This window comes from Penicillium pulvis (assembly GCF_028828015.1).
Source record: "Penicillium pulvis strain IBT 33274 chromosome Unknown contig_1_segment0_segment0, whole genome shotgun sequence".
In the NCBI taxonomy this organism is placed as follows: Eukaryota; Fungi; Ascomycota; class Eurotiomycetes; order Eurotiales; family Aspergillaceae; genus Penicillium; species Penicillium pulvis.
The window spans coordinates 2,956,545-2,982,921 of record NW_026643074.1 but is presented as its reverse complement, the minus strand read 5'-3'; the positions used below and the strand labels follow the sequence as shown (position 1 = coordinate 2,982,921).

At 48.4% G+C, this 26,377-nt stretch overlaps 12 protein-coding genes across 12 annotated transcripts; 7 read left to right on the top strand and 5 right to left on the bottom strand.

Annotated features, from left to right (window-relative positions):
* Window positions 1–781: 781 nt before the first annotated feature.
* On the top strand, window positions 782–2,308 carry N7503_004069 (putative nucleoporin; the record flags this gene model as incomplete). The annotated part of the gene is made up of 3 exons (XM_057063616.1): window positions 782–1,427; window positions 1,500–2,155; window positions 2,210–2,308. 3 exons carry the CDS (start codon window positions 782–784, stop codon window positions 2,306–2,308), a joined length of 1,401 nt encoding a protein of 466 aa, XP_056924531.1.
* A 1,186-nt stretch (window positions 2,309–3,494) lies between these two features.
* Window positions 3,495–4,884, top strand: N7503_004068 (transcription factor SPN1; the record flags this gene model as incomplete). The annotated part of the gene is made up of 3 exons (XM_057063615.1): window positions 3,495–4,049; window positions 4,106–4,584; window positions 4,635–4,884. 3 exons carry the CDS (start codon window positions 3,495–3,497, stop codon window positions 4,882–4,884), a joined length of 1,284 nt encoding a protein of 427 aa, XP_056924530.1.
* Window positions 4,885–5,345: 461 nt separating this feature from the next.
* On the top strand, window positions 5,346–6,284 carry N7503_004067 (HIG1 domain-containing protein; the record flags this gene model as incomplete). Its single annotated transcript, XM_057063614.1, has 2 exons — window positions 5,346–5,386; window positions 5,453–6,284. The coding sequence occupies 2 exons, from the start codon at window positions 5,346–5,348 to the stop codon at window positions 6,282–6,284; spliced, it is 873 nt and encodes a 290-aa protein (XP_056924529.1).
* Window positions 6,285–7,028: 744 nt separating this feature from the next.
* On the top strand, window positions 7,029–9,488 carry N7503_004066 (uncharacterized protein; the record flags this gene model as incomplete). Its single annotated transcript, XM_057063613.1, has 1 exon — window positions 7,029–9,488. The coding sequence occupies one exon, from the start codon at window positions 7,029–7,031 to the stop codon at window positions 9,486–9,488; it is 2,460 nt and encodes an 819-aa protein (XP_056924528.1).
* A 114-nt stretch (window positions 9,489–9,602) lies between these two features.
* N7503_004065 (FAD-dependent oxidoreductase) lies at window positions 9,603–10,826 on the bottom strand (the record flags this gene model as incomplete). Its single annotated transcript, XM_057063612.1, has 1 exon — window positions 9,603–10,826. The coding sequence occupies one exon, from the start codon at window positions 10,824–10,826 to the stop codon at window positions 9,603–9,605; it is 1,224 nt and encodes a 407-aa protein (XP_056924527.1).
* A 653-nt stretch (window positions 10,827–11,479) lies between these two features.
* N7503_004064 (sulfotransferase family protein) lies at window positions 11,480–12,298 on the top strand (the record flags this gene model as incomplete). Its single annotated transcript, XM_057063611.1, has 1 exon — window positions 11,480–12,298. One exon carries the CDS (start codon window positions 11,480–11,482, stop codon window positions 12,296–12,298), a length of 819 nt encoding a protein of 272 aa, XP_056924526.1.
* A 636-nt stretch (window positions 12,299–12,934) lies between these two features.
* Window positions 12,935–14,859, top strand: N7503_004063 (uncharacterized protein; the record flags this gene model as incomplete). The annotated part of the gene is made up of 5 exons (XM_057063610.1): window positions 12,935–13,438; window positions 13,506–13,673; window positions 13,727–13,812; window positions 13,864–13,947; window positions 13,998–14,859. The coding sequence occupies 5 exons, from the start codon at window positions 12,935–12,937 to the stop codon at window positions 14,857–14,859; spliced, it is 1,704 nt and encodes a 567-aa protein (XP_056924525.1).
* Window positions 14,860–16,652: 1,793 nt separating this feature from the next.
* On the top strand, window positions 16,653–17,693 carry N7503_004062 (putative zinc metalloproteinase; the record flags this gene model as incomplete). The annotated part of the gene is made up of 1 exon (XM_057063609.1): window positions 16,653–17,693. The coding sequence occupies one exon, from the start codon at window positions 16,653–16,655 to the stop codon at window positions 17,691–17,693; it is 1,041 nt and encodes a 346-aa protein (XP_056924524.1).
* Window positions 17,694–19,437: 1,744 nt separating this feature from the next.
* N7503_004061 (DUF4334 domain-containing protein) lies at window positions 19,438–20,033 on the bottom strand (the record flags this gene model as incomplete). Its single annotated transcript, XM_057063608.1, has 3 exons — window positions 19,438–19,614; window positions 19,668–19,944; window positions 20,026–20,033. 3 exons carry the CDS (start codon window positions 20,031–20,033, stop codon window positions 19,438–19,440), a joined length of 462 nt encoding a protein of 153 aa, XP_056924523.1.
* A 1,324-nt stretch (window positions 20,034–21,357) lies between these two features.
* kat1 (putative 3-ketoacyl-CoA ketothiolase (Kat1)) lies at window positions 21,358–22,797 on the bottom strand (the record flags this gene model as incomplete). Its single annotated transcript, XM_057063607.1, has 4 exons — window positions 21,358–21,785; window positions 21,850–22,426; window positions 22,494–22,674; window positions 22,727–22,797. 4 exons carry the CDS (start codon window positions 22,795–22,797, stop codon window positions 21,358–21,360), a joined length of 1,257 nt encoding a protein of 418 aa, XP_056924522.1.
* Window positions 22,798–23,440: 643 nt separating this feature from the next.
* Window positions 23,441–24,232, bottom strand: N7503_004059 (uncharacterized protein; the record flags this gene model as incomplete). Its single annotated transcript, XM_057063606.1, has 1 exon — window positions 23,441–24,232. One exon carries the CDS (start codon window positions 24,230–24,232, stop codon window positions 23,441–23,443), a length of 792 nt encoding a protein of 263 aa, XP_056924521.1.
* A 1,079-nt stretch (window positions 24,233–25,311) lies between these two features.
* N7503_004058 (uncharacterized protein) lies at window positions 25,312–26,372 on the bottom strand (the record flags this gene model as incomplete). The annotated part of the gene is made up of 2 exons (XM_057063605.1): window positions 25,312–26,237; window positions 26,297–26,372. 2 exons carry the CDS (start codon window positions 26,370–26,372, stop codon window positions 25,312–25,314), a joined length of 1,002 nt encoding a protein of 333 aa, XP_056924520.1.
* Window positions 26,373–26,377: the final 5 nt, after the last annotated feature.

The following is a 26,377-nucleotide window of genomic DNA, read 5'->3' as shown; positions in this document are numbered from 1 at the left end:
CCAGGGTTGCAAAGGTTATGTAGATTCATCATGATTTGCAAGGTTGACGTTGAGATATGCAATATTCTTCTTTCCTCTGGTTTGCGTAGATCATAAGCATTGTCGATGTGATAAAGTAAAGTACATCCAGTGTGTTGACTTGGTTAAGGAAAATATATGTATATCCACTTTCCATATGCTTCTAGGATAAGATTAAAAGTGGTTCTGGATAGCTTCAGGCTTTAGAGCATGAAGGAATGTCGGTCACATCAAACGCCAAAATAAGTAGCCCAAGAAATAAATGGCAAAAAGAGTATCAATAAGTGCAGAAGTGGGGGCGATGTTTGGTGCATTGAATAGTCGTAATGCATGAAGCTAGCTTGCAGGGTCTCTATATGACAAGACAGCCATTGCAGCTAAATACAACTTGTAAAGGAATTAATATCTATGGAACCATGTCAATCTATTCTGATAAAAGAATAGCTCTTGTAATATTATATACTTTTTCCAAGTTCAGGTCAAGTGAATAGGTCCATCAATTCACTTCAGAGGATTGAAGCGTCCTCACGTGATCCTAAACAAACCAGCTCCGATCACTTCTTTCTTCCGAGCTCTAGCACCCCTCAGCTCATCCTCAACCAACCAGGTCCCTGGCTGTTGTGGAATTGATTGCGCCTATACTGGTGTTTCTTCGACTGGCTATATCTCTACACGTCCCAATTCCACCGACACGTTGCTCGATCATTGACCGATCGCGCCTTTTTTAAACGATACCCTTCAGCCAATTTTTTTGCGACACATCATGTTTGGAGCTGCCTCGAACCCAAACCAGGGCAGCCTATTCGGCAACACCGCAAATAAGCCCAGTGCCTTTGGAGGTTTAGGCCAAAATACAAACACCGCTGCCCCAGCTACTGGTGGAGGATTGTTCGGTCAGCCACAGAACCAGCCTCAGCAGGCCTCGACAGGGGGACTTTTCGGCAATGCCACAGCATCCCAGCCACAACAGCAGACAGGGGGCTTATTTGGGTCGAGTGCTGCTCAGAAGCCGGCGGGCGGCTTGTTTGGTGGTGGGCTAGGACAGCAACCGCAGCAACAGCAACAGCAACAGCAACAGCCCCAACAAACTGGAGGCCTGTTTGGCACTGCGCCAAAGCCCGCTGGTAGTCTTTTTGGTGGCGGCTTAGGGCAGTCAACGCAAGCGCAGCAGCCCGCGGCTGGCGGGGGACTTTTCGGCGGTGGTCTTGGTGCCAGCACACAGCAACAGCAGCCCCAGCAACAACAGAGCAACCTCTTCGGTGGATCACTGCTTGGAGGGCAGCAACAACAGGGACAGCAGCCCCAGCAATCACAATTTGGACAAACTACTATGGTCCAGCCACAGGGACAACAGCAAGAACAATCGCTTTCGTCGAGTTTGTGGTCCCCTGGTCGTGCTATTACAGGAGGTAAGCTCGGTTTTCATCTGATATTTGCTCTGTCCTGAGTCCGTCATATTAATTTGGTTCCTTATTGCCTAGTTCACCGGACCGTTCCTATGCAGATGTCTATTGTGAAGGACAAGTGGGATGCTCCTAATCGTGATTCCCCATTCCGCGCCTACCTCTACAATAGTGTTGGAGAGGAGGCTGCGCCATTCTACCAGCCGGGCCCGGAAGATGATGCGACTAAGTGGGAGGCGGCTCTGCGTCAGCGCCCAGATCCAAGTTATGTCCCAGTCCTTGTCAAGGGCTTCTGGGAGCTTGGTAAGCGTGCGCAGCGACAGAAGGATTTCCTCTGCATGATGCAGTCACGCCTTCACGAAATCAACACCTGCTTGACCGACCTTCTCTCGCGCCATGATCTTAAGATTTCCCTCAAAATTGCCGACTGTCGGCGAAAGCACATGGTTCTCAGTAAGCGTTGTCTCGCTTTAGCGGCTAAGACCCAGGTGTTGCGCAACCGAGGCTATGCGATGGATGAGGCTGAAGAGGAATTGAAGAAAAAGCTGGCCCTTCTTGAACGCTCTGTCTTTGATCCATCTCTCAATGGCCGAGGCGAGGAGATCTGGGCCCGCATGCTGGCTATTCATGAGCAAGGCAAGCGCTTGCAGGCCGAAATTGACCGTGCCGGAGGTAGTGCGGTCGTGAACTCTGAAGATGAGATTGATGAGCATACCATGAAGACGGCCAAGAAGGTAAGCACCACTCCTGTACTCTGATTTTACGTTCGCCAACTAATCATCTTCCAGATCCTCGATGATTACCACGCGCAGATCCAGCATTTGCAGAAGGAATTGACATCGGTCAAGAAGGAATTCGAAGAGGCCCAGAAAGCGAACGGGAACTGAACTCATTCCTAAGCTTTTGCTATGCGATCCTTATTTCATAACGTAAAGATGTTCAAGGGCATGGGAGCACCGGCGTTATCTTGGGTGGAGCAAAGTTCCGTAATGCATAGTACAATATGATTTCATCTACCATACTTGCTTTTCCACTAGCTATGAGCTTTATTATTATGCCTACTATCGGGATCTGATTGTCAAGTGGCATCCTGCCATTAAGTCCTCTTTACCATTCTCTATTTCCAGAAAAACCCATAAGAAAGATAACCAGACATGTACAAATAATAATACATCAACGAATGCTCCTCTGGAATAGCCTCAAGTGATCATGAATAGCGGTTGGATCAGTTATAGGCGCGTCGCAATCGAAGGGAAAGGGTGAAGGGCGAATCGTTTAGAGGAACTTCTTGGCGAAGTCAACGGCGAAGGGAGCTATCGGTTTTGATAAACGTTAGATCAAGACCACTGAGTAGACGAGATGTTGTATCTGTGGTGAAGTTGCGCAGCCCATTGACGACGTCACTTACACAGGTAGAGGAGGACACCGCCGATGACGGCGTTGCGGACGGTCTGGCAGGCCTCGACCTCGGCGACCTGTATTCGATTTAGCAACTAATCGGTGATCACAGATTGTTCAGATGGTCTTACCTTGAGGTCCTGCTGGGAAAGCTGTTCCTGGCCTGGCCGAACGAAGAGTCGTGTTAATTCTGGCTGCATACTGCGTCGAAAATACTGGAAAAGACGAGATTGATGGAAGTCAGAGAATTGAATGGATCATACCTGGGGCGAACATTTTGTATTAGAATGGATAAAGATGGGATAAAACGAGATGGAGAGTGAGATGGATTGAATGAAGTGAATTGTTATCGACGAAGTTCGGCGAGGAAGAAATCACGGGAGCACAGACCACCTTCTCCTTCTCTCATCTACTCGACCTTTCGCCTCTTTCCCCCTCCATTACTTTGATCTCTTTTCTTCACGCTTAATCCTACCATTCTGCATACCGTGCAGCTCTCCTTCTATTCGGCTCTACTCGACTGATCTGTGCAGTTCCTACCTGCCCAGCGAAGAGGCATCGGTCCGGGTCCACGAAATACCAGCCGCGCCTTTTCGCCGTACCTCGTTGACGAGCTACCTCCATTCAATTACCCGGCCATTCCAATTCTAAGAAGAAAGAAACACATCGCTTGCTATGTCTGCCTCACCAGAGCCCCAAGCCGGCTCGCGCGCCGCGTCTCCCGATCACGAGGAACCTGAAAAGGCCCCGACCCCGATTGCTGCAGACGATGACGAGGGCGACAAGCCTGCCGAATCTGTTGCCGAGGATCAGGAAGATAACGACGATGAAGATGACGACGATTCTATTTTGTCCGAGGTCGACGAGGCGCAGTTCGATGACTTTGATCCGGAGAATGTCGATGTTGAAGACCGCCCACAGCTGGCGATTGATGAGGATAACCTAAAACTGATTGGTCGGCACAAGCGCAAGCGTGCCGATGGCGAGGAGGCCCGTCCACGTCGTAAGGAGGGTCGTCGTGAGAAGAAGAGCCGTCATGCGCGCGATGAGGAGGAGGCGGGAGGCGATGAAGGATCTGCTCGCCGACAGAAGAAGAAGAAGGAGGCAGAGCCTGATACGGACGAGGAGACTTTGGACCCCGAGACACGTCGCCGCCGAGCTCTTGACCGTGCCATGGACGAAGCTATGAAGAAGCCTACCAAGAGACGGGCCCGTAAGCAGGATGGTATTGTACGTGGCTGCTTGCGCTATATCTCCCCTTAAACGTCTACTGACTATTCTCACAGGATCTTGAGGCTATGGCCGATGCTGAAATCGAGGAAATGCGAAAGCAAATGACCCAGGCAGCTCAAATGGACGCTATCAATCGCCAGCAAGGCAAGCCGGCCATGCACAAGCTCAAGCTTCTTCCCGATGTCCTTAAACTTCTCAACCGCAACCAATATGCGAACAGCTTGGTAGACCCGGAGATCAATCTCTTGGAGGCCGTTCGATTCTTCCTTGAGCCCTTGGATGACGGATCCATGCCCGCTTACAACATTCAGCGCGACCTGCTGACCGCCCTGACCAAGCTCCCCATTCAAAAAGATGCCCTGATTGCTAGTGGAGTTGGCAAGGTCGTTGTGTTTTACACCAAGAGCAAGCGGACCGAGAACAGCATCAAGATGATGGCGGAGAAGTTATTGGCCGAGTGGACCCGCCCCATCCTCCAGCGCAGCGATGATTATTCAAAGCGTGTGTTCCAGCAGGCCGACTATGACCCTACGTACGTATTTGATCATGTATCTGTATATGCATCTTCTAACGATTGTTTAGCAAAATCACCAAGCGCACATCCACCACCGCCGAGATTGTTGCCGCCGATGCTCGCGCTCGCGACAAGCTTCCCCCTCGTCTCGCCAACCGTGCCCGTGTTGACCGTACCCAAGTCAGCTATACTGTTGTTCCCCGACAAACCGCGGTGCAAGAAAGTCGGTTTGCCCGACCATTGGGTGCCAGTGGAGAGGATCGTTTCCGCAAGATGCAGGCCCGGCAGAATGCGGCATCCAAGGCGTCCCGTCGATAAATTATATTCGGCCTGTTCTGTCTTAGCTTGTTTCGTTGAAGGCAGTTATTTCCTTTTCTTTTTCTAGGGTGTTTAGGGCGTTCGGGATTGATCGGGAACTTTGATATCTGGCATGGGCATGTAACAAAGATCGCATTCGGCAAATGCTAGCCGTAGAAAGTGAATAAGCATTGTAATTTGATATAAGGCGCATACTCCGACCAGTCAGAGTTCATGTAAATCTCTTTCGTATTTGCAGAGTTTCCAGGTCTGAATCAAGTAATAGGTCTTGACCGAGCTAATACCGAGCGAGACCCGGCCGAGATAGGACCAGACGGAAAGAAAAGCAGATCCCGCACACGTCATGTCATCGGGCTTCCGGTATTTGACCTCCAACTTTTTTATATAACTCCATTGCTTCCCATTCCCCTCATCTCATCTCATCTCACTTTATATCTTCATATCTCATACACATCATCACAATGAAGCTTCTCACTAAAGAGGAAGAGGCAGCTCACTACAGGTATGATTCCCTTTTCCAATAGCTCAGCTTCCCGCATCAGGCCATACTAACACAAACTCACCACAGCACCGTTCTCAAGTATGGCACACTGGGCGGTTTCGCCGGTCTCGCCGCTGGAGCAGCTGGAGTCGTCCTCGCCTCAAAACGCTACCACACAATCCGCCACCTGACCATCCCCATGAAAGCCTTCCTGGTGACCTCATCGGGTACCTTCGTTGGCATCATCGCGGCTGACCACGGATCCCGCGAATTCGAAAAGCAAAACAATGCCGAACGAATGTGGTACGAGAACCGCGAGCAGCGCCTCCGTATGGAAGAGTCCAAGGGCCTAAGCATCGCCGACCGCGTCTTCGGATTCGCCCGCCGCGAGAAATACAAGATCGTCGGCGCCACCTGGGTTGCATCCATAGTCGGTTCTTTCATGCTTGTCAACCGCAACCCCTTCCTATCAGGCCAGCAGAAGCTCGTGCAGGCTCGTGTCTATGCTCAGTTTTTGACACTGGGTGTTCTGTGCGCGTCTGCTGGGTTTGAGATCTCGGATCAGCGTCGCGGTCGCGGTTTGCTTGACGCGAAGAAGGGTGATAAGGCGGACGAGCGGGCCGAGGCTGCCGAGTCGGTTCCTGCGCACCATGATTCTAAGGATCAGGGTGATCTCTGGAAGGAGATGGTTGATGCTGAGGAGCAGCGGTTGAAGTCTAAGCATCAGACTCTTAGTGTGAAGGGTGAACTTGAAGCTGCGGAGAAGAGGAAGAATGGCCACAATGCTAAGGCTGAGAAGCCCAAGCAGGAAAACCAGGAGGATGAGAAGACCAGTGAGCAGCCAAAGGAGGAATCCGAGTCTGAAGAGACTAAGGCTGAGTCTGAAGACGAGAAGAAGGGTGGTCAGAAGAAGGCTTAATTGAATCAAAGTTCATGCGCATTGGTCGCATGATATTTCCGACAGATCTTGGTTGGTCAGATCTGATAGATTCCAAAATTCCAAGGAGCAGGCTTTCTTTGAGGTTGGACTATTTGAATTTCCATGTTGACCTCTACATATGCCCAGGTGTTTGCATCTCTTTTTGCCGGCGTCATGTTTAGGGTTCCAAAAATCTGCTTGATGTGGTGTATGATACTCTCTATCTCTCTTCTCTAATGAATGACTCTCCATATATTTTTTGAAGTTTCATCTGCTATACTCCGTAAGTTGGAGACGTGATACTCCACCAATCGCTTAAATGGTCAGATTACCCCTATAAATAAAACGTGGCTATGGGGGCCAAAAATAGTACACCTGCATTTAAGGACACGAAGATCCTACAACTGACCCCATAATTGTGTATCCAAAAGAGAGAAGTGGGGTTCTAGGGTAATAATTGTTCACTAGAGAAATATTTAAAGCGAAAAAAACGGGTTCGGGGCTAAAAGGGAAACCGCGTCTATGACGCTAACAGTGCACTAACATTTACCCCTGTTCATCCTTGGCAGCCCATCCGGTGGAGACGACCAAATCTGCAAAAGGCAATGCCTAGATTCAATTCTATTGGCGATCGGCTATCGTCTCTGTAACTCTTCCAAGGTTGTTGGCACCTGGGAAGACTTCTATTCTGCATTCTCTTCCCCCACTACGGTTACCGGCCAAACCTGACCGATCCGGGAAACCATGGCACGAGGTCTTTCTTTCGCGTTAATATGCGGGCTGTCGACTCTCGCGAACGCAGTGTTACCGAATTCAGCAACATGGTCCAGCACATGTTATGGCCCTGATGGTCCCTGGAACGCAGTCCTCGCCGAACTCGGAGACAATAAGCAACTCGTTGCGCTTTATCCTGGTGATCGCTGGGCGAGCACCATCCTCCTCGATTCCGTATGCTCAACGCCCAATCTTACCGGATCCTCCTGCCTCGCCGATAATGCTGGGACTTACAATATTGGGACGTCTCGCACCGTTTATATTCCCTCCGATAACTCCAACGACACCAGTGATATGACATGGATCTCCGGTGCGGATAATGCCTTTGTGAACAAATTTAGCGGCAATGCGTATGTCAAGCAAGGTCAGCTTGGGGAGGAAATCTACTTCGCTGGGATGTCGATACCCAATGTTAGCGTCACGGGTATCTACGAAGCCTATCAGACTTATCCGAATGGCCAGAAATATCCGGTTGAGGTTGGCACGTTGGCACTTGGTGCGCCTGCGCTCAACCAGACAGTGGGCAACGCTACCTATCAACTGCTGGAGTCCAATCTCTGGACGAACGAACAGATCCCCTCATATTCGTGGGGTATGCATATCGGCGCGGCGATGCCAGCGATTGCTGGATCGCTGGTAATGGGAGGCTATGACCAGGCTCGGGTTGTTGGCAACGTCAGTAGCCAGCCGGTGAATTCTACGAATGGTCTCGGCACTCTGGATATCGACTTGCACGATATTGGACTCGGTGTCGCTGAGGGGGCATCGCCGTGGACGAAATTCAGCAGCATGAATGGGCTGTTCAGGAGAGATAATAGTTCCGGGGATAGCTCGGCCTCTGTGCAGATTGACCCCACCAGGCCATATCTCTATCTTCCAAAGGATACCTGCGATGCTATTGCGGAGCAGCTTCCTGTAACTTACAATGAAGGGCTGGGCCTTTACTTTTGGAACACCTCCGTCGACCAGTTCAACCACATCACCAATTCCCCAGCATTCCTTTCTTTCACATTTGAGAACAACGCAGGCGCAGATTCATCCACGCCAAACATCACCATCAAAGTGCCATTCAATATTCTTAAGCTTACACTGCAAGCACCACTTGTGGATCAAAACACGACCTACTTCCCCTGTCACCCATCGGACGAATACGTACTCGGCAGAGCTTTCCTACAAGCAGCCTTCCTAGGCACGAATTGGCAAAACGGAACAGGGGGAGGCTACTGGTTTTTCGCTCAAGCTCCCGGCCCAAACCTGCAGGGCGAGACTATAACAACAATTCAGGTCACTGACACTACTGTCGTGCCTGGCACGGGTGCTTGGGAAGATTCCTGGTCCGGCTGGTGGAACGTTATCCCAAAAAATGGCGGTGGTTTATCGCAGGGTGCAAAGATAGGCATTGGTATCGGCTGTGGTGTTGCCGGTGCACTTGCTATCTGCCTCATTGGACTTTTGGTTGTCCGTTGTATGCGAAAGAAGAAGAACATTGACCCTTCAGAAGATGACGAAGCTACAGAGTTGGCTACTGCAAATAATGCTACGGAGGTGGCTGGACCACCTCCCGACACACCGGAGGTTCCGGACACCCCAGATCACCCAGGCCACGCTGGTGGTGCATTCGAGCAAGCCAATGCTATATCCTATGTATCCAATGTGCCCCAGCAAGCTGACGGCGATGCTGACGTGCACGGGCTCTATGGAGATAAACCACCCCCGTGGTCTCCGCCGCTACAACCATTACCCGGACAGGCGCAACCAGTGCATGGGAATGGTCAACCAGTATCGGGGCATGATCGATCACTACCCGGGCAGGATCCGATAATCCCTTCGTACGATAACCCCATGCCGGGACACCCTCAATCCATATCAGAACATGACCCGACAATCCCTTCGTACGATAACCCCATGCCGGGACACCCTCAATCCATATCAGAACATGACCCGACAATCCCTTCGTATGACAATCCTATGCCGGGACACCCTCAATCCATATCAGAACATGACCCGACAATCCCTTCGTATGACAATCCTATGCCGGGACACCCTCAATCTATATCAGAACATGACCCGACAATTCCGTCCTATGACAACCCTATGCCGGGACTTGATCCATCTATATTGGAACATGATCCGACAATACCGTCCTACGACAACCCCATGCCGGGTCATCTTCAATCCACATCGGAACATGATCCGACAATCCCTTCGTATGACAACCCCATGCCGGGACACCCTCAATCCACATTTGAACACGATATGACAATCCCGTCCTACGACAATCCCATGCCGGGACATCCTCAATCCACATCGGAACATGATCCAACAATACCGTCATATGACAATCCCATGCCGGGCCATGACCAAAGCACCGATCATCTTCACGATGATTATGAAGATCATTACAATGATTACATTGCGCATATACCCTAATCACCTGTCTATATTCTTCTTGTCCAAAATTCTTTATATCATGTTTTAGCGAAAACCAGGAGTTTATGAACGGAGTGTACATTTTTTGGAACTCTTGTATATACATATAATATACTACAGGATAATTTTGTCGCATTCTTCAACAGGTCTAAGCCCAAAGCTCTTCATCCCACCCTTCCAACTCAAACCAATCGCCATCTTAGCAAACGCTCTCAAACTATCTTCATACTCCCCAATGACCTCCTCACCCACCTTCTCAACCCCAACATCAGCAATCCGTCTCGCCAAATCAGCCGCATCCCGCAAAGCAGTATTTGCACCCATAGCCCCGGTCGGAGGCATAACATGAACAGCATCCCCAAGAAGCGTAACCCTTGCTGAAGATTTCCAAGCCCCAATATCAATCTCCGCAGACAAAAGCGACCGAACAGACGACTGACTCTCATCCTGAAAATCGATCAAACTCCGCACAGAAGGCATCCAAGACTTCGTCAGCTTGCGCGCTAAATCAGCCGCTTGGCTAGACTCAATACGCCCCTTCTCGTCCGAGAACGGGAGATGCGAGCGATGAAAAACAAGAACCCAGTACATATACGGACTAGGCAAATCTATCTTCTCAACCGTACACGGAAACCTGATAGCCTCCCACAAAAGCGTCGGCTGTATCTTATCATCCGGATCCGAAGCAAGACTCAGCCCAATCTGATAACTCTCAGGAACAGAGTCCAGGAACTCATCTGTGATGGGTGTTTTTCCGAAAACGATCCGCATCCCCGTATCGACAATGGGAAATTTGGGAAGATATTGTCTCCGAACTCTGGAGTGAACACCATCTGCGCCGACGAGGAGCGATCCTTCTACTGCAGACCCATCACGGAAATAAGCCGTGATACCGTCGTCCGAAAGCTCGTAAGACTCGAACCCCTTTCCGAAGAAGGTATGTTCTTCGATTCCGGTGAGTAGTGCTTCGCGGAATGTACTTCGATCCACTGTGTATGCTTCACCTGAGAGCGTTCCGGGCGGTGGTTTTGGTGGGCTGCTCGGACCGAATGGAATGGGCGTCCCATCTGGTTTCACGTGTACGCCAAACCCAGCTGTTGTGGCGCAGGTTTTTTGGAAGAGGGTGAAGAGGTCGGGTGTTAGGCTCTCTTTTAGAGCGTTGACACCGTGCTCAGTGATTCTGAGACGGTAACCTTGTGTTCGGAGGTTGTGATGCTTGTCTTGTTCGAACAGTTTGAAGGGGATGTTGTTTTTTCTTAGGGCTTGGGCGAGGCAGATGCCGCCTAGGCCGGCGCCAATTATTAGGACTGGGGGGCTCATGGGGGAGATGGTGATCATGATAATTATGAGATTGAGAGTTTTGAATGAAGATTGTTGTGCAGATGTGATTTTGAATGTTTAGAGAATTGTTCGAGGTGCTGGTTTGTGGTTCTTATAGATTGGGTAGTTCATGTGTTCGGGACCGAAACGATCAGGCTCGGGACCGAGGAGTTGATTGAGCCCGAGATACTAATTCTCGGCCCTGCCAGCGAATCCTTCATTGAATTTTCTGTTGGTACTGCCCTATAAAGATTGATAGATTAGGATAAATATAGGACTAATACCCTTCAGCTTTTTGTACCTTTTTAAGCCACATACCCATCCCCGGGTGGAGCCTTGGTCACTGAACGCCATGCATGTATACTATTAGCCAGTGCAACTATGCTATTTGTAAATTCGCCATTGGCTATACAATTAGACAATTTATTCTAGGACTCCAAGCTTAGTGGCTGGCAGAGTTAACTCCAAGAGGGTCATTATCAAGGTCAATCTCGGCGCTACATGGTACCCAATTCGGCTAGATCCAAGCCATCAAGATGACATAGATCAGCACCTCCTCTACTTATAGTCCAGAAACCCTGTATATAAGCCCAAAGCAACCCCGCTTGCACATTGAGTCGCCAAAACCTAGGAGTTACTTTAATCACGCTGCACGCACCCCAGAAGCTACAATGTCATTCAAACCATTCGCAGAGGGCCCAGCCCGCCCAAAACAAGTGGTATCCCTTGGATTCTACCGCACAGGCTCCCACTCCCTCAAAGAAGCTCTGACAATCCTGGGCTACCTTGACGTCTTCCACTCCTCCGCTATTGCCAACGACCCCGCAAAATGGGTAGGATTAAATCGAGCAGCAGATGACAATATCCCCTGCCTCCCAACATACACAGGACGAACCTGGTCACGGGACGACTGGAACCAATACTTCGGTCCCAGCGAAGCCCTCACAGACGTAACACCCTTCGCCGAACCACTACTAAAAGCATTCCCCGAAGCACGGGTAATACTCGTCCATCGTGACTTTGAATCATGGATGAAAAGTTTCCAGGAAACGCTGATCTTGCCCGCTTCAGAAGGGTTTCTGGCGTGGTTGAGCGGGAATGTGATGGAGCCTTTTCTGGGGTTACAGATTACTCGGACGGCATGGAAGATGTATATGGGGTTGCTGGGGGTTTGTCGGATGGATAAGACCCGGGATCGGGCGATTATGTGGGCGGCTTATCAGCGGCATTATGATTATGTGCGTTGTAAGGTTCCTGCAGAATGTTTGTTGGAAATCAAGTTGGAGGAAATGGATTGGGAGCCTCTTTGTGCTTTCTTGGGGAAAGATGTGCCGGACCAGCCATTTCCACGCTTGAATGAGTCGAGGATTTTTAGTGGGAAGTTGCGTCAGTTGCATGTTATGACATTGAAGGCTGGGCTTTTGAAGACTTTGGGTCCTGCTTTTGGTCTGGGTGTTATCGTGGCCTGCATGTGGTGGAAATGGCCGTGAACCTATTTAGGTAGGTGCATACTCAGCACGTGTGTAATTCATTTACTCGGTGGCTTGATTTCATGGTTACTAAGATTTAACGTTTTTCCAGATCCAGGCCCATTCAGTCCCAGGGTTCAGTGGCGGGGAAACCATGAATGTGTATGAACTTCGGTCCAGACAAAAATCGAATTGCCGACTTACCTTTATCGGCTCTTTTCTTTTGATTTCTTATTTGTGCGAGTCAGATTCACCCCGAGTAATGACAAGTCATAAGAAAATCTTTTGAAGTACATGCAAATCATTCTAATTCAAAACCCGACTGGAAAAGTTTCGAACTCCTCGCACGAGTGCACGAGTGGAGACATGATAATGACACAGAAGTGGAGCCTAAGAGTTCGGTACATCTATCATTCATCCTCTCACGCGTCGTCCTCATTCCCGGTTTTCAGGAAACTATTCGGACCCGAGTGGCGATAGCCTTGGCATCTAGAGCATGTGTTCGATCGTTCGGATAATCCGTTGAATCTACCCATCATGGTCAGTGCGGCCCTGTTTTGTGATATCTGCTGCGATCCACTCATATCTTATGCCCTCTCCTTCTATTGCTTCCTTTATCTATGCTATTTTAACTCCCCATACTCAATTGCCCTCAATATGGCAGCCATGGCCGATCTTACGGTCTACAACATGCCAACCTCCCCTCCAAATCTGGATAGGGTAGGTGTCTTCTATATTTCATTTTGTGTCATCTGGACCACGCTTGTACTGGCCGGTATGATCTTCTGCTTGGTCAACCGACACATCCCCATACTCCGAATCCGCGGTCTTCCGCTATCGTTCTCTGCCATTACCCTTCTTCACGTCTATTGGATCTTGGGCCAAATATCATACCCAATTGGCCCGACTCTGTCTACGGTTATCGCCTATGACATCCAATTCTTCGCAATGGGCATCTATTACCCACTGGGAATCGCCCTGTTTCAAGCTTCCAACATCCGTTTTCTTCATGTCGCCAAGATGCAGAAGCAATTCGTCCACCCTGAGCTTCGGCCCCAGAGAAAATGCAAGGATGCGAAATCATCATGGCTGTGCCATTTAAAAAACATGGATTATATGAAAAGAACATTGTCTCTCATAGGTATTGGCATGGTGTTACAGGTATGCACTTTTGCTATTGATGACTGCTACGGTTGTTTGGTCTGTAAGCTAATCACTCATCTACTAGTTTATCATCACGGTGGCGATGTGGCTTGCATGCAAAAAGTATCATCCAACCTACGGTATCTCGGGAACGGAGATTCATGGTGCGACAATCGCAGAGCAGATTGTGTATCTAGGCCGGGGATGGGAATGGTGGCCGTCCTTATTATGGCAGGTAATCTGGACATGGATTGTGAGTATCTCAGTACATTTATAAAGATCCCCGCTGATTTTTTTGTCCTGTAGGTCGCTCCAATACTCATTTGGCAAGCCTGGGGGGTCCATGAGACATTGGGATGGCGAACTCAAACTATCGGATGTTGCCTTTCCAGGTATGTTATGTCGTCTCCGTTACATAGCATTCGTTCATTGACATTATCTAGTCTTCATGCTTCCCCTATGTTCTTGATTGCATCATACGTGCCAGCCTTTGCAAAGGTCAACACCTATTTTAGTCCAAGTCAATGGTACGTGTCTCGAACATGGTCGAATCAATCAGTTCGCTAAATATACATAGGATCCACATTTCGATCATGATGTGGGAGATATTCACTGTGTTCGTTCCCATCTTCCACGTCTTCAGGCTATGGACATTGAGCAAGAAAGCCACCGCCTTGACAACCAAGTATAACTCAGCATCGATATCAATGACAATGCTAAACAAATCGCCCTCACCCTCGGTGAAGTGGAACAATGCATCTTCTTCAACACTGGGTGAGAAAGACCAGCCGGTCGAGTCTTCTAACGTATGCCTGGTCGACCGAATATACACAATGGATGCCCTCGAACATGTCCTGAACCACAACCCACAGCAACTGCAAGAATTTGCCGCATTAAGTGATTTCTCAGGAGAGAATATTGCATTCCTGAGCCAAGTGGCCTCATGGAAGTCATGCTGGCCAGAGAGCCTGGATGAAAACCAGCTTCTGGATGCATTCAATCAGGCATTACGAATATACGCCAACTTTATCAGCACGCACGATGCCGAGTTTCCGCTGAACATATCTTCACAAACTCTGAAACAGATGCAGTCTGTTTTCGAGCAACCAGCACGCAGTATACTCGGAGAAAAAAGTGTAAACACCACCTCGCCATTCGAAACTGATCCTTTTGCACACCCGCCAGGTTCTGAGGGTGTCCGGATGTCGCATGATGATAGATACACGGGAGATATCCCCATTGGTTTTGATATGGCTATTTTCAACGATCTGCAAGAGGAGATCAAATATTTGGTTTTAACAAATACATGGCCTAAGTTTGTGGAGTCGATGCGACGACGGTCGAGTGACACCGAGCGCAGCGGTTATACTACACAGTCAGAGACATCGCTGAAGAGCTGGATCTCGAATCAGCGTTTGAAGTTTCGATCATTCCTCTAATGCTTTACTTGTCACGACAGTATAGCCCAACTGTATATATACTATTTATCAAAATAATCTACATTAACCAAATATTGTTAAATCTCATTTTGTATCAAATATCGGCATGTGACGACGACAGCACTCGATTCTCTTTTGCGGCCTGGTTTCAGGGCCGCCGGCTTACTCAAGGCTCAAAGAAAATACAACAATTACTAAATGATTTATTTTAAAGGGTTACCAAGTAGTGATTTGAAGTAGTGATTTGAGAGCTACTTTTGGTGGCAGCAAAAAAAGAAGAAGAAAAAAAAAAGATGGGAATGCTTTAGCATGTCCTGGTTTCGATCCAGGGTCCTATTGTGGTGAGTTAGTAATCGTGATTTCCTGAAGTGGAAATTCAAGTGAGACGTACCTCCGGGTTATGAGCCCGGCGCTCTTCCCCTGAGCTAACATGCTTGGTATGAGATAACGGTCATAGTTTGCCTACATAATGCTGTATTTTTATCATCAATCTATCCGTAGAGCCATAACTTTTTGATTGGCTTGTGTAAATGGCTATTACCTTTTTGACTTTGTCTTTGATAGTATTAGTATGAAAATCTTCACTCTAATAATTCAATCAAGTAATATAGGACTTCCGTCGTGACAAATTTGTAGTATGAACAGTGCTTTCTAAATCACCTACTATTGATTTCCCCATCAAAGCTGCAAAACTAAGTGGTCGGTCACGACTTCTTTGGACACAGATAATTTTTTAATGCTTTTGAGGCTATTCTTAGCGAGATGTCTTAAAGAACTAGTTTAATGGCCGATTTCGTCCTCAAGAATACTAGTGCCCAGGTGTTCTCTATTCTAGTGTTACAGTTCGGCTATAATGGCGACCACAAACATACAAAATACAGGCATCACTGGAGTTATGACTTGGAAATTGCGAAGGTTGATTAGGATATATATTGTACTCCTTGTTTGAGGATAATGCTATGTACTTGGCTTTAATGTCCACGGGTGGTGCAGGTGAACGTATTTTTGAATGAGAAATCTCCGATCTTGGCACAATATATATATCAAGCCAAAACTACTCAAGCACAATCAGATCATAACCCTGGGGATGTCAATTGCTACACATGAGGTCCCTGGTGGGGTTCAAAGAGAACGTTCTGATTAAGAAGCCCATAAAAAACCAAACAAACCAAAATAACCTAAAAAACAAATGCCAGCAAGAAAACTTCATGGCAGCAAAAAGTAAGAAAAAAAAGAATGGAATGCTTAGCATGTCCTGGTTTCGATCCAGGGTCCTATTGTAGTGAGTTAGTAATCGTGATTTCCGAATGCGGAAATTCAAGTGAGACGTACCTCCGGGTTATGAGCCCGGCGCTCTTCCCCTGAGCTAACATGCTTGGTATAAAAATAGCTTCTTATCTTGCCTACATAAGGGGAAAGCTATTATTATTGACATTCACACTTTAGCTGATTACTCCACATCGTAAATCTGCCAAGAACTTACGAGTAATGGTTTTTTGCTGAAGAGAACAGTAATTTCCTTGAAATCTCATTAGCTGGTTTCTGGCCTGATTAGTGGTATTCTTATTTTATCCATGGGTATATTCTGTAGCGATTTCGTTGTTTCTTGGCTGTATTTTGATCTTATCTCCGTAATCTTTCAATTATCTCCGCGCTGACAAACACTAGCGTGGAAGACCGTCGAATTCGCCCCAGTGCCTATCTAATCAGGCGCAAATATATCTCTTTGCCCTCGCGTCATAAGTTGTCCATATCTTGACTGTCAGAGCACATATACAGCTGCACAGCTCACCATGGACTCTACACCATCTTTCGAGCTGGCGGTGCACCACCAAGGCACCGCGCACAGCTTCAACTTCCCATCTACCGCAACACTAGAAGACCTCGGCTCTGAAATCGAAGCAACGCTCAACATCCCGATCTCAAACCAAAAGCTTCTCATATCCCCAAAACCAGGCATGAGAAAAGCTCCTTACCCACCAACGCCACTAAGCGAGCTTCCACTCTCCTCCCCCAAATTCAAAATCACCCTCCTCGGCACCCCAGCCAAAGAAATCGCCGATCTCCACAAGCAATCTTCAGACACCAAAAAGCGCGAAGAAGCTCGCCTCTCCGCACTCGCAGCTGCGCGCCGAACAAACAAAGCGAACGCATCTCGCAGCGCCGGCGGTGTCCACACCCTCTCTTCCTCAAGCAATAACTATACCTTCGCCCGCTGTCTACCACTATCCTACCTCCCAAACCCCGAGCGCTCCCTCCAGTTCCTAGAAAGACTCCGCGATGATCCTGGTATCCGCGCCGCAATGGCGAAACACAAGTTCTCTGTGCCTCTCCTCACAGAAATGAATCCCGCAGAGCACACGACCAGCGAATCGCGCACCCTAGGCCTGAACAGGAATAAAGGCGAGGTGATCGAGCTACGTCTGCGCACAGATGCATATGACGGGTACCGTGATTACAGAACTATTCGCAAAACATTGTGCCACGAGCTGGCGCATTGTGTGTTCGGGCCGCATGATCGGGATTTCTGGGACTTGACATCGCAAATTGAAAAAGAGGTTGAGAGGGCGGATTGGAAATCGGGTGGCAATCGGTTGACGCAGGATGAGTTTTATAACCCTGGGGACTGGGAGAGGATTCAGAATGGCGAGGAAGAGATTGATGAGTGTGGGTGGACTGGGGGTGAGTTTGTGCTTGGGGGGTGGAAAGATGAAAGTTCAACTTCTCGATCTACAGGGTCCAGAGGGGCTGAGTCTAGGAGGGAGATCATTGCTCGAGCTGCTGAGGAGAGGATGAAGAAGGAGGGCAAGAAGGATAAACCGAGTGATCCCTGATGAACATTTGCATTTTGTATAAATTGATCCGGACTGGGTTGGGCTTTGGTCGAGACTCTATTAGGTCCGGGGGTATAATAGATGACACAGATAATTTAATGATAAGATTTAAGCTTTAAGGATAGATGCGTTTGGGTCGTTATCTATGCTTAAATTTTCGTAGATCGCACCTTACTTCTACGGGAGAGGATTAGTACATCTTGAAATCTATGGTTTCACCTACATTTTTCGATTTATTCTCCCTGGGTGTTGAATCAAACAATAATGCCAGTAAGATATCTCCCCACTTTTACTGTACCGGCGAAACATTAAATACGGAAACCGGCGGATCGGATGATGACATGATCAGGAGGTTGGCCCTTCACAGTACAGGGGTACCTGTCACGCCTAGGTCATGAATTGTGAGAGCTTCCCAGCCCGCCCATCCGTTCAATTGAGGCATTGTATATTGTCAATCTTCGCGCACGCTCTGTGGATTTATGTTTGCTCTTCATTCGCCCTGATTCAATATGAGCAAAGTACGCAATTCTGATTTGCGTCCATGGCAAGTGGAGAGAAGGAAGTATCAAAATGTTATTGCGCAACGAAAGCGACGTGAGTGGGACAAGAGTATGCTTCGCCTCTTTCTCCTATTCAATATTGATGAGTTCTGTAGGTCAGAGGCAAAAAGAGGAACGGATATCGAAAGCGTCTCGTCCATCGAAGACGGCTGCAAGAGAAGCTTCTGGTATATCCAATGAGCTTATTTCTGCAATTTTCAATTGCCTTGACTCGGACCCTCAAAGGTCAAACCTTGCGATCATCATGGCTACTGAGAACTTCAGCTTACGCGATGTCATTAAATATGGCCTGATATCGCTCGGTTATGCAATGGAACCTGATCTTTACCGCTTGGCGGAAGATCTTCCTTTTCATCATTGGAGTTCATTGGTGGTGTCTCCAGCTCTAGTTAATGTGGACCTTGAGACAGTTATACGAGCAGGTGTTAAGACCTTAGTTTGTCTCCAAGGTCCTCAAGCTTGGTCTGGGGAACTGTCACGGCTGGCATTATCTAAAGGGGAGAGTTGCTCGCTTAGACCTCCCCCTATCATCGGCAATCCAGTCTTCACTATCGGGACTGGTTTTTTCACTGCTAGCCTTGCAAATTGCCGTCTGCTAGGGTTGGCGCCGCATACAATCATGAATCACGATGCCATGTCACCTTTTGTACAGAAGGTACATTACCCCCCGGATCCAAAAAACGGAATGTACATCTCGAGTTTCCAACAACTTCAATCACGAGACTTCGACCATGATATGTGTCCTACTGTGGAACAACTCACCATCCCTCACCATCCATACCTAGACATCATTCCTTGGCCTTCTTTTCGAGCCCGAGCGATCATCGCATCCTCAATGGACCCACCACTTATTGATAAAAATGAATTATGCTTGGACCTTTTGAGTGATGGGATATATTGCTGCAGCAATCGCGGTGTTTCTCTTCACAGCCGGGGAGAGGGAACTCCATGGGACTCTCGAAGCTGGGAAGCGAAGCCCTGGTTTTTACAGAAATGGTCTTTCCTAGCAGAAGGATCAGATGTTCAAATTACAAGTTCATGGTGGCGGTCGCGATCATAAGTTCTATCTAATGAAGACACCCACATTCTCTTCTATGAAAGATATAGACATACAGGGGAAAGGCCAGGAATGAATGATCATCAAAAATCGAAAGTATTCAAGTATCTGCCGTTATGAAAGACCTTTATTCCGCGATCTTTCGCAAATAGAAATAGTATGTCCCGGCTTCCTTAGGTAATTCCTTGTTGTCCATAGCGCCAATAACCACGTTGTTCGAGATGTGGCGAAAGCTATCGATGATGGGAAGTTTGTCATAGATCATAGCAGTGGAAATAACGCCGCGGAACTTGACCTCACGTAGCTTTAGAGACAGTCAGCTTGGTTCAAAAAAAAATAAGAGGTAGAAAATGTTACCTGAGCGTTTCCATAATCCTTTGCCCACACTCGTGCACCAGCCTCATCATACAACATAATCGGCTCCACATCGTCAACTGTGCGGAAGTTCTTTCCAGCCCATTTGACCGTCTTAAGCAACTCGTGGGTGGGATGATTGGTGTTGAAGCTTCCACCTTCCCATTGCCCGATCATGTGCTCGGGGTCGACGGGCTTTGCCTCGTCGAAGATAGCGGCGATATCTGCCTCCCTGACGGCCTCATTTTTCTTGGCAAATTCCTCGAATCTCTGCTCGAGGCTGTGCCAACGAAGACTGATTTAGTACTTTTCTAAAAAGCGGCTGGGAGGTGATGAGATCAAAGGTCATGATTGAGCTTACCTAGACATTCTGGTGGCTATGTCAATGTTGAAGGAGGTTGAAGGAGGATCTTCATTTAATAATTGTTATTTGACTAGCCCAGGGAGCAACACTCGCACTTTATATTCCTGGGCATCGGATCAGCTCCGTTGGCTAAAGCGTCTTCTCGGTCCCGAAGGATCGTCATCGGAAGACAGGCAATTTATCACCCCGGAGTGCCATTTATGTGAATATGGTACTATACCCAATACTTACATTCACCGGCTCTAAGTGGGCTCTTACACCTTCTACTGGCGAAAGTCAAGTTGGAAGTGGACATGTCCAAAGATGATCGACCTCCACATTACATTCCATTGACTCCACATCAGGTCAGCATTAGAGTTCAAAGTGGGGCTATATTTGAATCCTAATTTGCTGTAGCTTAATCATGAAACGTCTTAGTCTTCACCATATTGGCATCATTCGAAGCTGTGCAAGAATTGTGCCGTAATTTCCCATTACATTAGGCAATATCGCCACTTATCCTTTAGCCAGACTCAATTGCTGACAGGCGAGAGACTCTCGTGCCTAATTCCGCCGGGCGTCAATTGCTCCGTACATCCGAAGCCCGGCCTGATGCGCCTGAGCAGCTCTATCCACGCTTGACGGTCTTGATTTCTGAGCAGCCATTGGGAACTTTTGCAACCGCCAAGAACCCAAATATGGTGCTGAGTCTATACCTCGCTATCCATTTGGGGGTTTTAGAGACTAAAATTGCGTCACCTGTGAATATCTCCACCGCACAAAGGTTTGGAAAAGATTTCACTAAAGCTATATCCGATAGACGTTGCCAAGCCCGTTTTCTGCTGGTAACCTTACTGGGTTCGTTCTCGATTCATAAGGTTCTCCGCCTAAGGGAATATTGTACTAGGGGCAGAATATGGAGTAGCTGACCCGAAGTAAGGTAATACCTATCTACAAACTATCTGTGTAATTTGCTTAATGCAGGACTCATGAGTAGATAGAAGAGAATGAAAAGGTGAAATTGATTGTGTGCAAATTTCTAAAAAATGCATGTCTCAGTTCTGATGCCTTGATATGATACCCTGATGACGAGTTTACGTATTCTCATTCTCTGCTTCGTCTCGTACTCCAAAGCGACACCTGGGTTCATCTATGGATGAACCGTAAAACCGTGCCTTCCTAAAAACGAAAATGCGTGACTCGCGCCTTCCACTTTTGTTTTGTGTGAAATGCAAACCAGTACAACCCTTCGAACACACTAAAAAGGACATGCGCACAAATTGACTCAAAGATTTGTCCATTTTGAATAAGCTGAGCCGAGCCACTGTATAAACCATTTACATAAAATATTTACACTTGCTCATTAACAAACAGACCAGCCATACCCTGACCAGTACCAATGCACATGCTAGTAACCAAGATCTTCTTCTTGGTCCGGCGCGCCTCACTCAGGATAGTAGCGACTTGGCGCGCGCCAGTGGCACCCAGTGGGTGTCCAAGAGCAATAGCACCACCACGGGGGTTCACCTTGGCATGGTCAAGACCAAGGTTCTGCACACAGTAGACAGCCATTGAGGCAAAAGCCTCATTGATCTCGTAGATGTCGATGTCATTCTTGTCCAGCTGGAACTTGCTCAGCAGCTTAGGAATGGCAGCAGTGGGTCCAATACCCATCACACGAGGAGGCACACCAGCGACGGTGGCACCACAGAACTTAGCAAGAATAGGCTGGTTGAGCTCAATAGCCTTAGAACGGCGCATCAACAAAACAGAAGCAGCTACAAAGAGAACAATGTCAGTATATGAGCCATCACCAATTACAAGCCCAACGTGAGAACATACCGCCATCAGTAACCTGACTCGAGTTACCACCAGTCGACTTGTCGCCAAACTGGGGGAATGCAGGCCGAATCTTCGACAAAGACTCGAATGTAGTTCCAGGTCGGATACCCTCATCCATAGTCAAGGTAATCTGCTTGACCTCTCCAGTCTTAGGATCCTTAACCTTGACCGAGATGGGAGCAATCTCATCATCAAACAAACCGGCCTTCTGCGCTGCCTCCGCACGCTGGAAAGACTCCGCAGCGTAGCGATCCTGCTGCTCACGCGAGATACCAAAGTCCTTACCAACATTCTCGGAGGTCTGACCCATGGGCTGCATGCAGTCTGCAGCCTCCTGGTTGCGGAGAACCTCCTCGTTGAAGGGTCGCTCGAGTCGGTCGCCAGCAGCAGACATCAGCTCTGCGCCCATGGCGATACCGACATCGATGGCGCCAAGCTGAATCTGATTGGCGATGTCCTGCACAGCCTTCAGACCCGAAGCGCAGAAGCGGTTTACGCTGGAGGCGCCAGATGTGTGGGGAATTCCGGCGGCCAGGGAGGCGGCGCGGACCATGTAAGCGGCCTTGGATTCACCAACCTATTGATGTTGTTAGAAATGGCGAGCCTTCCGGGAGTCGGAGTTGGTAGATGCTCAATGAACATACATTGCCCAGGCACACATCCTCGATCAGTGCAGGGTCGATCTTGGACTTGGCCAATGTCTCCTTCAGCAGTGCGTACACAATGTAGTCCAGCTCGGTATCCTTGAAGCCGCCCTTGCGCGCCTTGGTCAGCGGTGTGCGCAAGCATGCGGTGATCACCACATCATCGGGGTTCTTCTGGGTGCTTTGCGATTGTTAGTCTCAGTTGTTTGCTCATAGTAGGTTGCTAAGCTTACATCGCGTTGAGGCCGCTGCTGGAGCCGGGCTTGAGGTGGCTCAGAAGCGAGCTAAGACGATCTGCGGCCATGATGTAATGTAGGAACTAAACTGTAGATGTGATGTGTTAGTTATTTGTGGTGATAGTATCCCTCTCCCCTTGATATTCGCTGGTGAGGGCTTGCAGGGGTTTTCGGGGTTGTTGCGGGGAAGCTTGGGTCTGGCCACTCGGCAATGCAGAGGAACGGGTGAAGGCGGTAGAAACGAATGGCATGTGTGAAGCGGCAGGATCGAGAAAACTCACTTGATGAGAATATAGTATCTATGGAGAAATGGTGAGAAGAGCGGGCGGACGTTCGAAGTTAAGTAGACGAGGACTCCGCATTACGTTAACGTTCCCCGAAAATGCCGAGGCACTTCTGGCCCGCTATCCGGATGTAGCAGCTACTTTCCCCACAATAGACAACACATATTAAATTGAAGTAACTTTTACTCGAACCCCAAAATGATTATTATGAACTTCGCCATGATTAACAATCATCCGCCGTCTTGTCGAGCGGCAAACTTCCACAGGGCACTATATGATATACCTGCAAGGCTGAGCTTATATGTTCGGAACAAAAGTTGACAAGTTGACAAGTTGAAAATAATCTTCGATGATCAAAATCCATGGATCTAACCACTATGATAGCTAAGCCCGAGCCATAGCCTCTATACCGAGGTATAGAGAACACCTACCAATCAACCACACCATTCTCATCTGAGTATTTACCTGTCTCTCCATCATCCGACAGAGTTGCCAACCGCACAATATTAACTGCAGACTCGGTCGGAGACCTTCCCAAATCACTGAATCGAGAGAAAGCCGACTTTGTCAAATTCGGACACGACGCATTAACCTTCCACCCCTGCTCCTTGAATTTAGCTGCATAATGCAGCGTGAGCATGTTCATCGCAGTCTTGCTGCTACGATAAACTGGGAACGAGGGCTGGCTCATCCTCTCGTAGAAGTTAGAAGACTGATCAACACGGAGACCAATAGAGCCGGTATGCGATGATACAAAGACGATGCGCGCAGGTTTAGCTATTACCTTCTCCAGAAGAGGTGTAAAGGCTTCTGTTGTGATTGCCGCGCCGAAGAGGTTGACTTCGTATGCGTCACGGTATATCTGACGCAAGGCTGCGAGATCTGGTTTGCTCTCTGTACTCTCTTGTTGCTTCGAGTAGAGAGATAATTCGTTGTTGATACCGGCATTGTTGATCAGGACGTCTATTCGGCCGTGCTTTGATGCGATGTGGCCTGCTGCTTCTTGAATGGATGCATCGTCTGTCACATCTATGGTGATTGGCTCCACCAATTTGCCTGAAGGGTCCATCTCGGCGGCAGCTTTTGCGCCGCTTTCTGCATTGCGCGAGCCGAGGAGAATGTAATAGTTCTTCCGTTTGAGAAGTTGCTCGGCGGCTGCGTAGCCAATGCCTTGGTTTGCGCCGGTGATCAGGACGATGGTTTGGGGGCCCGAAGTCATGTTGTAATCTGATAGAGTTCAGCCGTAGGTGGGTGAACAGATTATCGCTCTTCTGGGGCTGCCAGGGGCTCTTTATAGTCGGATTTTGTCGTGAATGAAACACTCTAACCCCGATTATATGTATGATGTACATCCCAGCTGCAACAACTCTCGGACATTAGATCTTAAGTCCGATGGGAGTACTCTAAGTAGAACATGACCATCAAGGTGTTTGTATGGCTGGTGCTTCTTCACCGCATGCCAGTTGTTGTGAACCTGTGGCTTGTGCCTCCACACCACAATGAGAGAGAATCTAAAAGGTGAACGAATTTCAGGGCGATGAGCTCAAGGATTGCGTCTCATATTTGATGAAGCTTCGGAGGGAGGGATGGCTTCTCAGCAGACTCGATTATCGTAGAAGCAGAGTGCGGGTTCAACGCGAGGACTTGCACAGTCTGAATGGTCAATGAGGGCTCAGGGGAAACTAAAATGCAAATATACCTTGAGGCTCGTCAAGATAATTCTGGAGGAGTTGTTGACTAGTGTGGTCAGTCTGTTGAATAAATGGTCAAGGAAGAAGGCAGATGGACATGTATTGATATCGAAGATCGTTGAACTGATAGATGTATCAAGAAAGTCTGGAGTTCCAAGAGGAGGATATTCGAAGAAAATAAAAATGAGATAGTCAGATTTCGCGAGATTGATGAACGTCTTGAATACTGACGTGGTATTGAAGGGACAATGTAAGTTTGATGTCATATGCAAAGAGCTCCGGACCCAATCGCAACCACCATGATGTTCATTTCATGACTGACTCTTTTAAAAGCGGTGTACATACTTCCAACTTGCCTTGATTCTGAAAGCTTCATTTTTGGAACGTAAGAGCTCGCAAATCTCTCAGGCTATGAACGTATGATATCAAGATGATGTACAGTAATTTCAGATGGTCCCACAATAAGATTCGCGTGTATCGACAGCCAGAAGAATATCCCCCATTTCCCATTCAAAAGCAATAAAAGAACAGTCCCCGAGTCTCATTTGATATGCGCCAGTTACCTTTGCCCTTCAAAGGGTAGATTACGATAAGAAATAATGCTCAATCACAGTAACTGATGATGGCCAGCATCGTTATCACTGATTACACTCCCAATTTCAGACCAGCTAGAAGGAGTAGCAACGCCTTCAACCGAAGGTGCACCCCAATCACTCAATGTACCGTCCGATGATCCATCAGCAAGCTCATGTATGTCGCTGAAACTTCCCGCTGTGGAGGGCGCTGATGAAACCTCATGCTGAAATTGGTTCCCATGGCTAAAATCGTCTAAATCGGCAATTAATTCTGGTTGTTGACTGGTATTGAATGCTGGAGGAGGGTGAGCATAATAAACTGAGTTGTCCTCTGTGCGACTCGACTCGGAGGCGGAGGCAGACACGGGTGACTGTCCCCTCACCGGCGAGTCCGAGAATGGGTCAAAGAGTGTGTCTCCATTCCGCTCGGAAGTAGGCGTGAATTGCAGTTCGGATTCGGACGGGTGGTGAGATGCAGTTTCGGAGGCAATGCCAACCCGCAGTTGATTCATATCAACGTCATCGAGCTTCGCACGGCGACGATATTGATTAGCACCCGTGTCTACACCAGTAGAGCTGGCCACGGGACTGACATCCAGCTGATCGCGATTTTTCTCCTGCTTGCGGAGACTGCCGTCTTGTTCTACTAAGGTATCGAAGCTATCCAGTGGTTGTTGAGAATTCCTTGAGTTTCGATGGGACTCTAGAACGGCGGCCCGCCGCAGAATCTCTTCGCGTGCAATACGTCTGCGCCCTGCTGCAGCCTCTCCCGCTTCTTCGGTCATAGAGATATCGTCCCGGGTTGGAGAAGCATTTCTGCGTGGTTGTATCTCATCGCCCAGGCTATGCAAAGCAACCGCTATTTTGCGTCGGGAATTGTTCATCCAGTCCTGGAACTGAGGAGATTGGTAAACAGCCACGCCGGCAGCGACCAGCACGGTGACCGTCACCATAATACCTACATAGATCGTCAGTTCTCAGATGTCCATAGCGGGGGACTGATAAGCGCGAGCATACACCGCCCGGATGATCCGGCACGAGTGAACCAGCGAGGATGAAGGTGTGACTGACCTTTAGCGAGTGGTGCAGGCATGATGA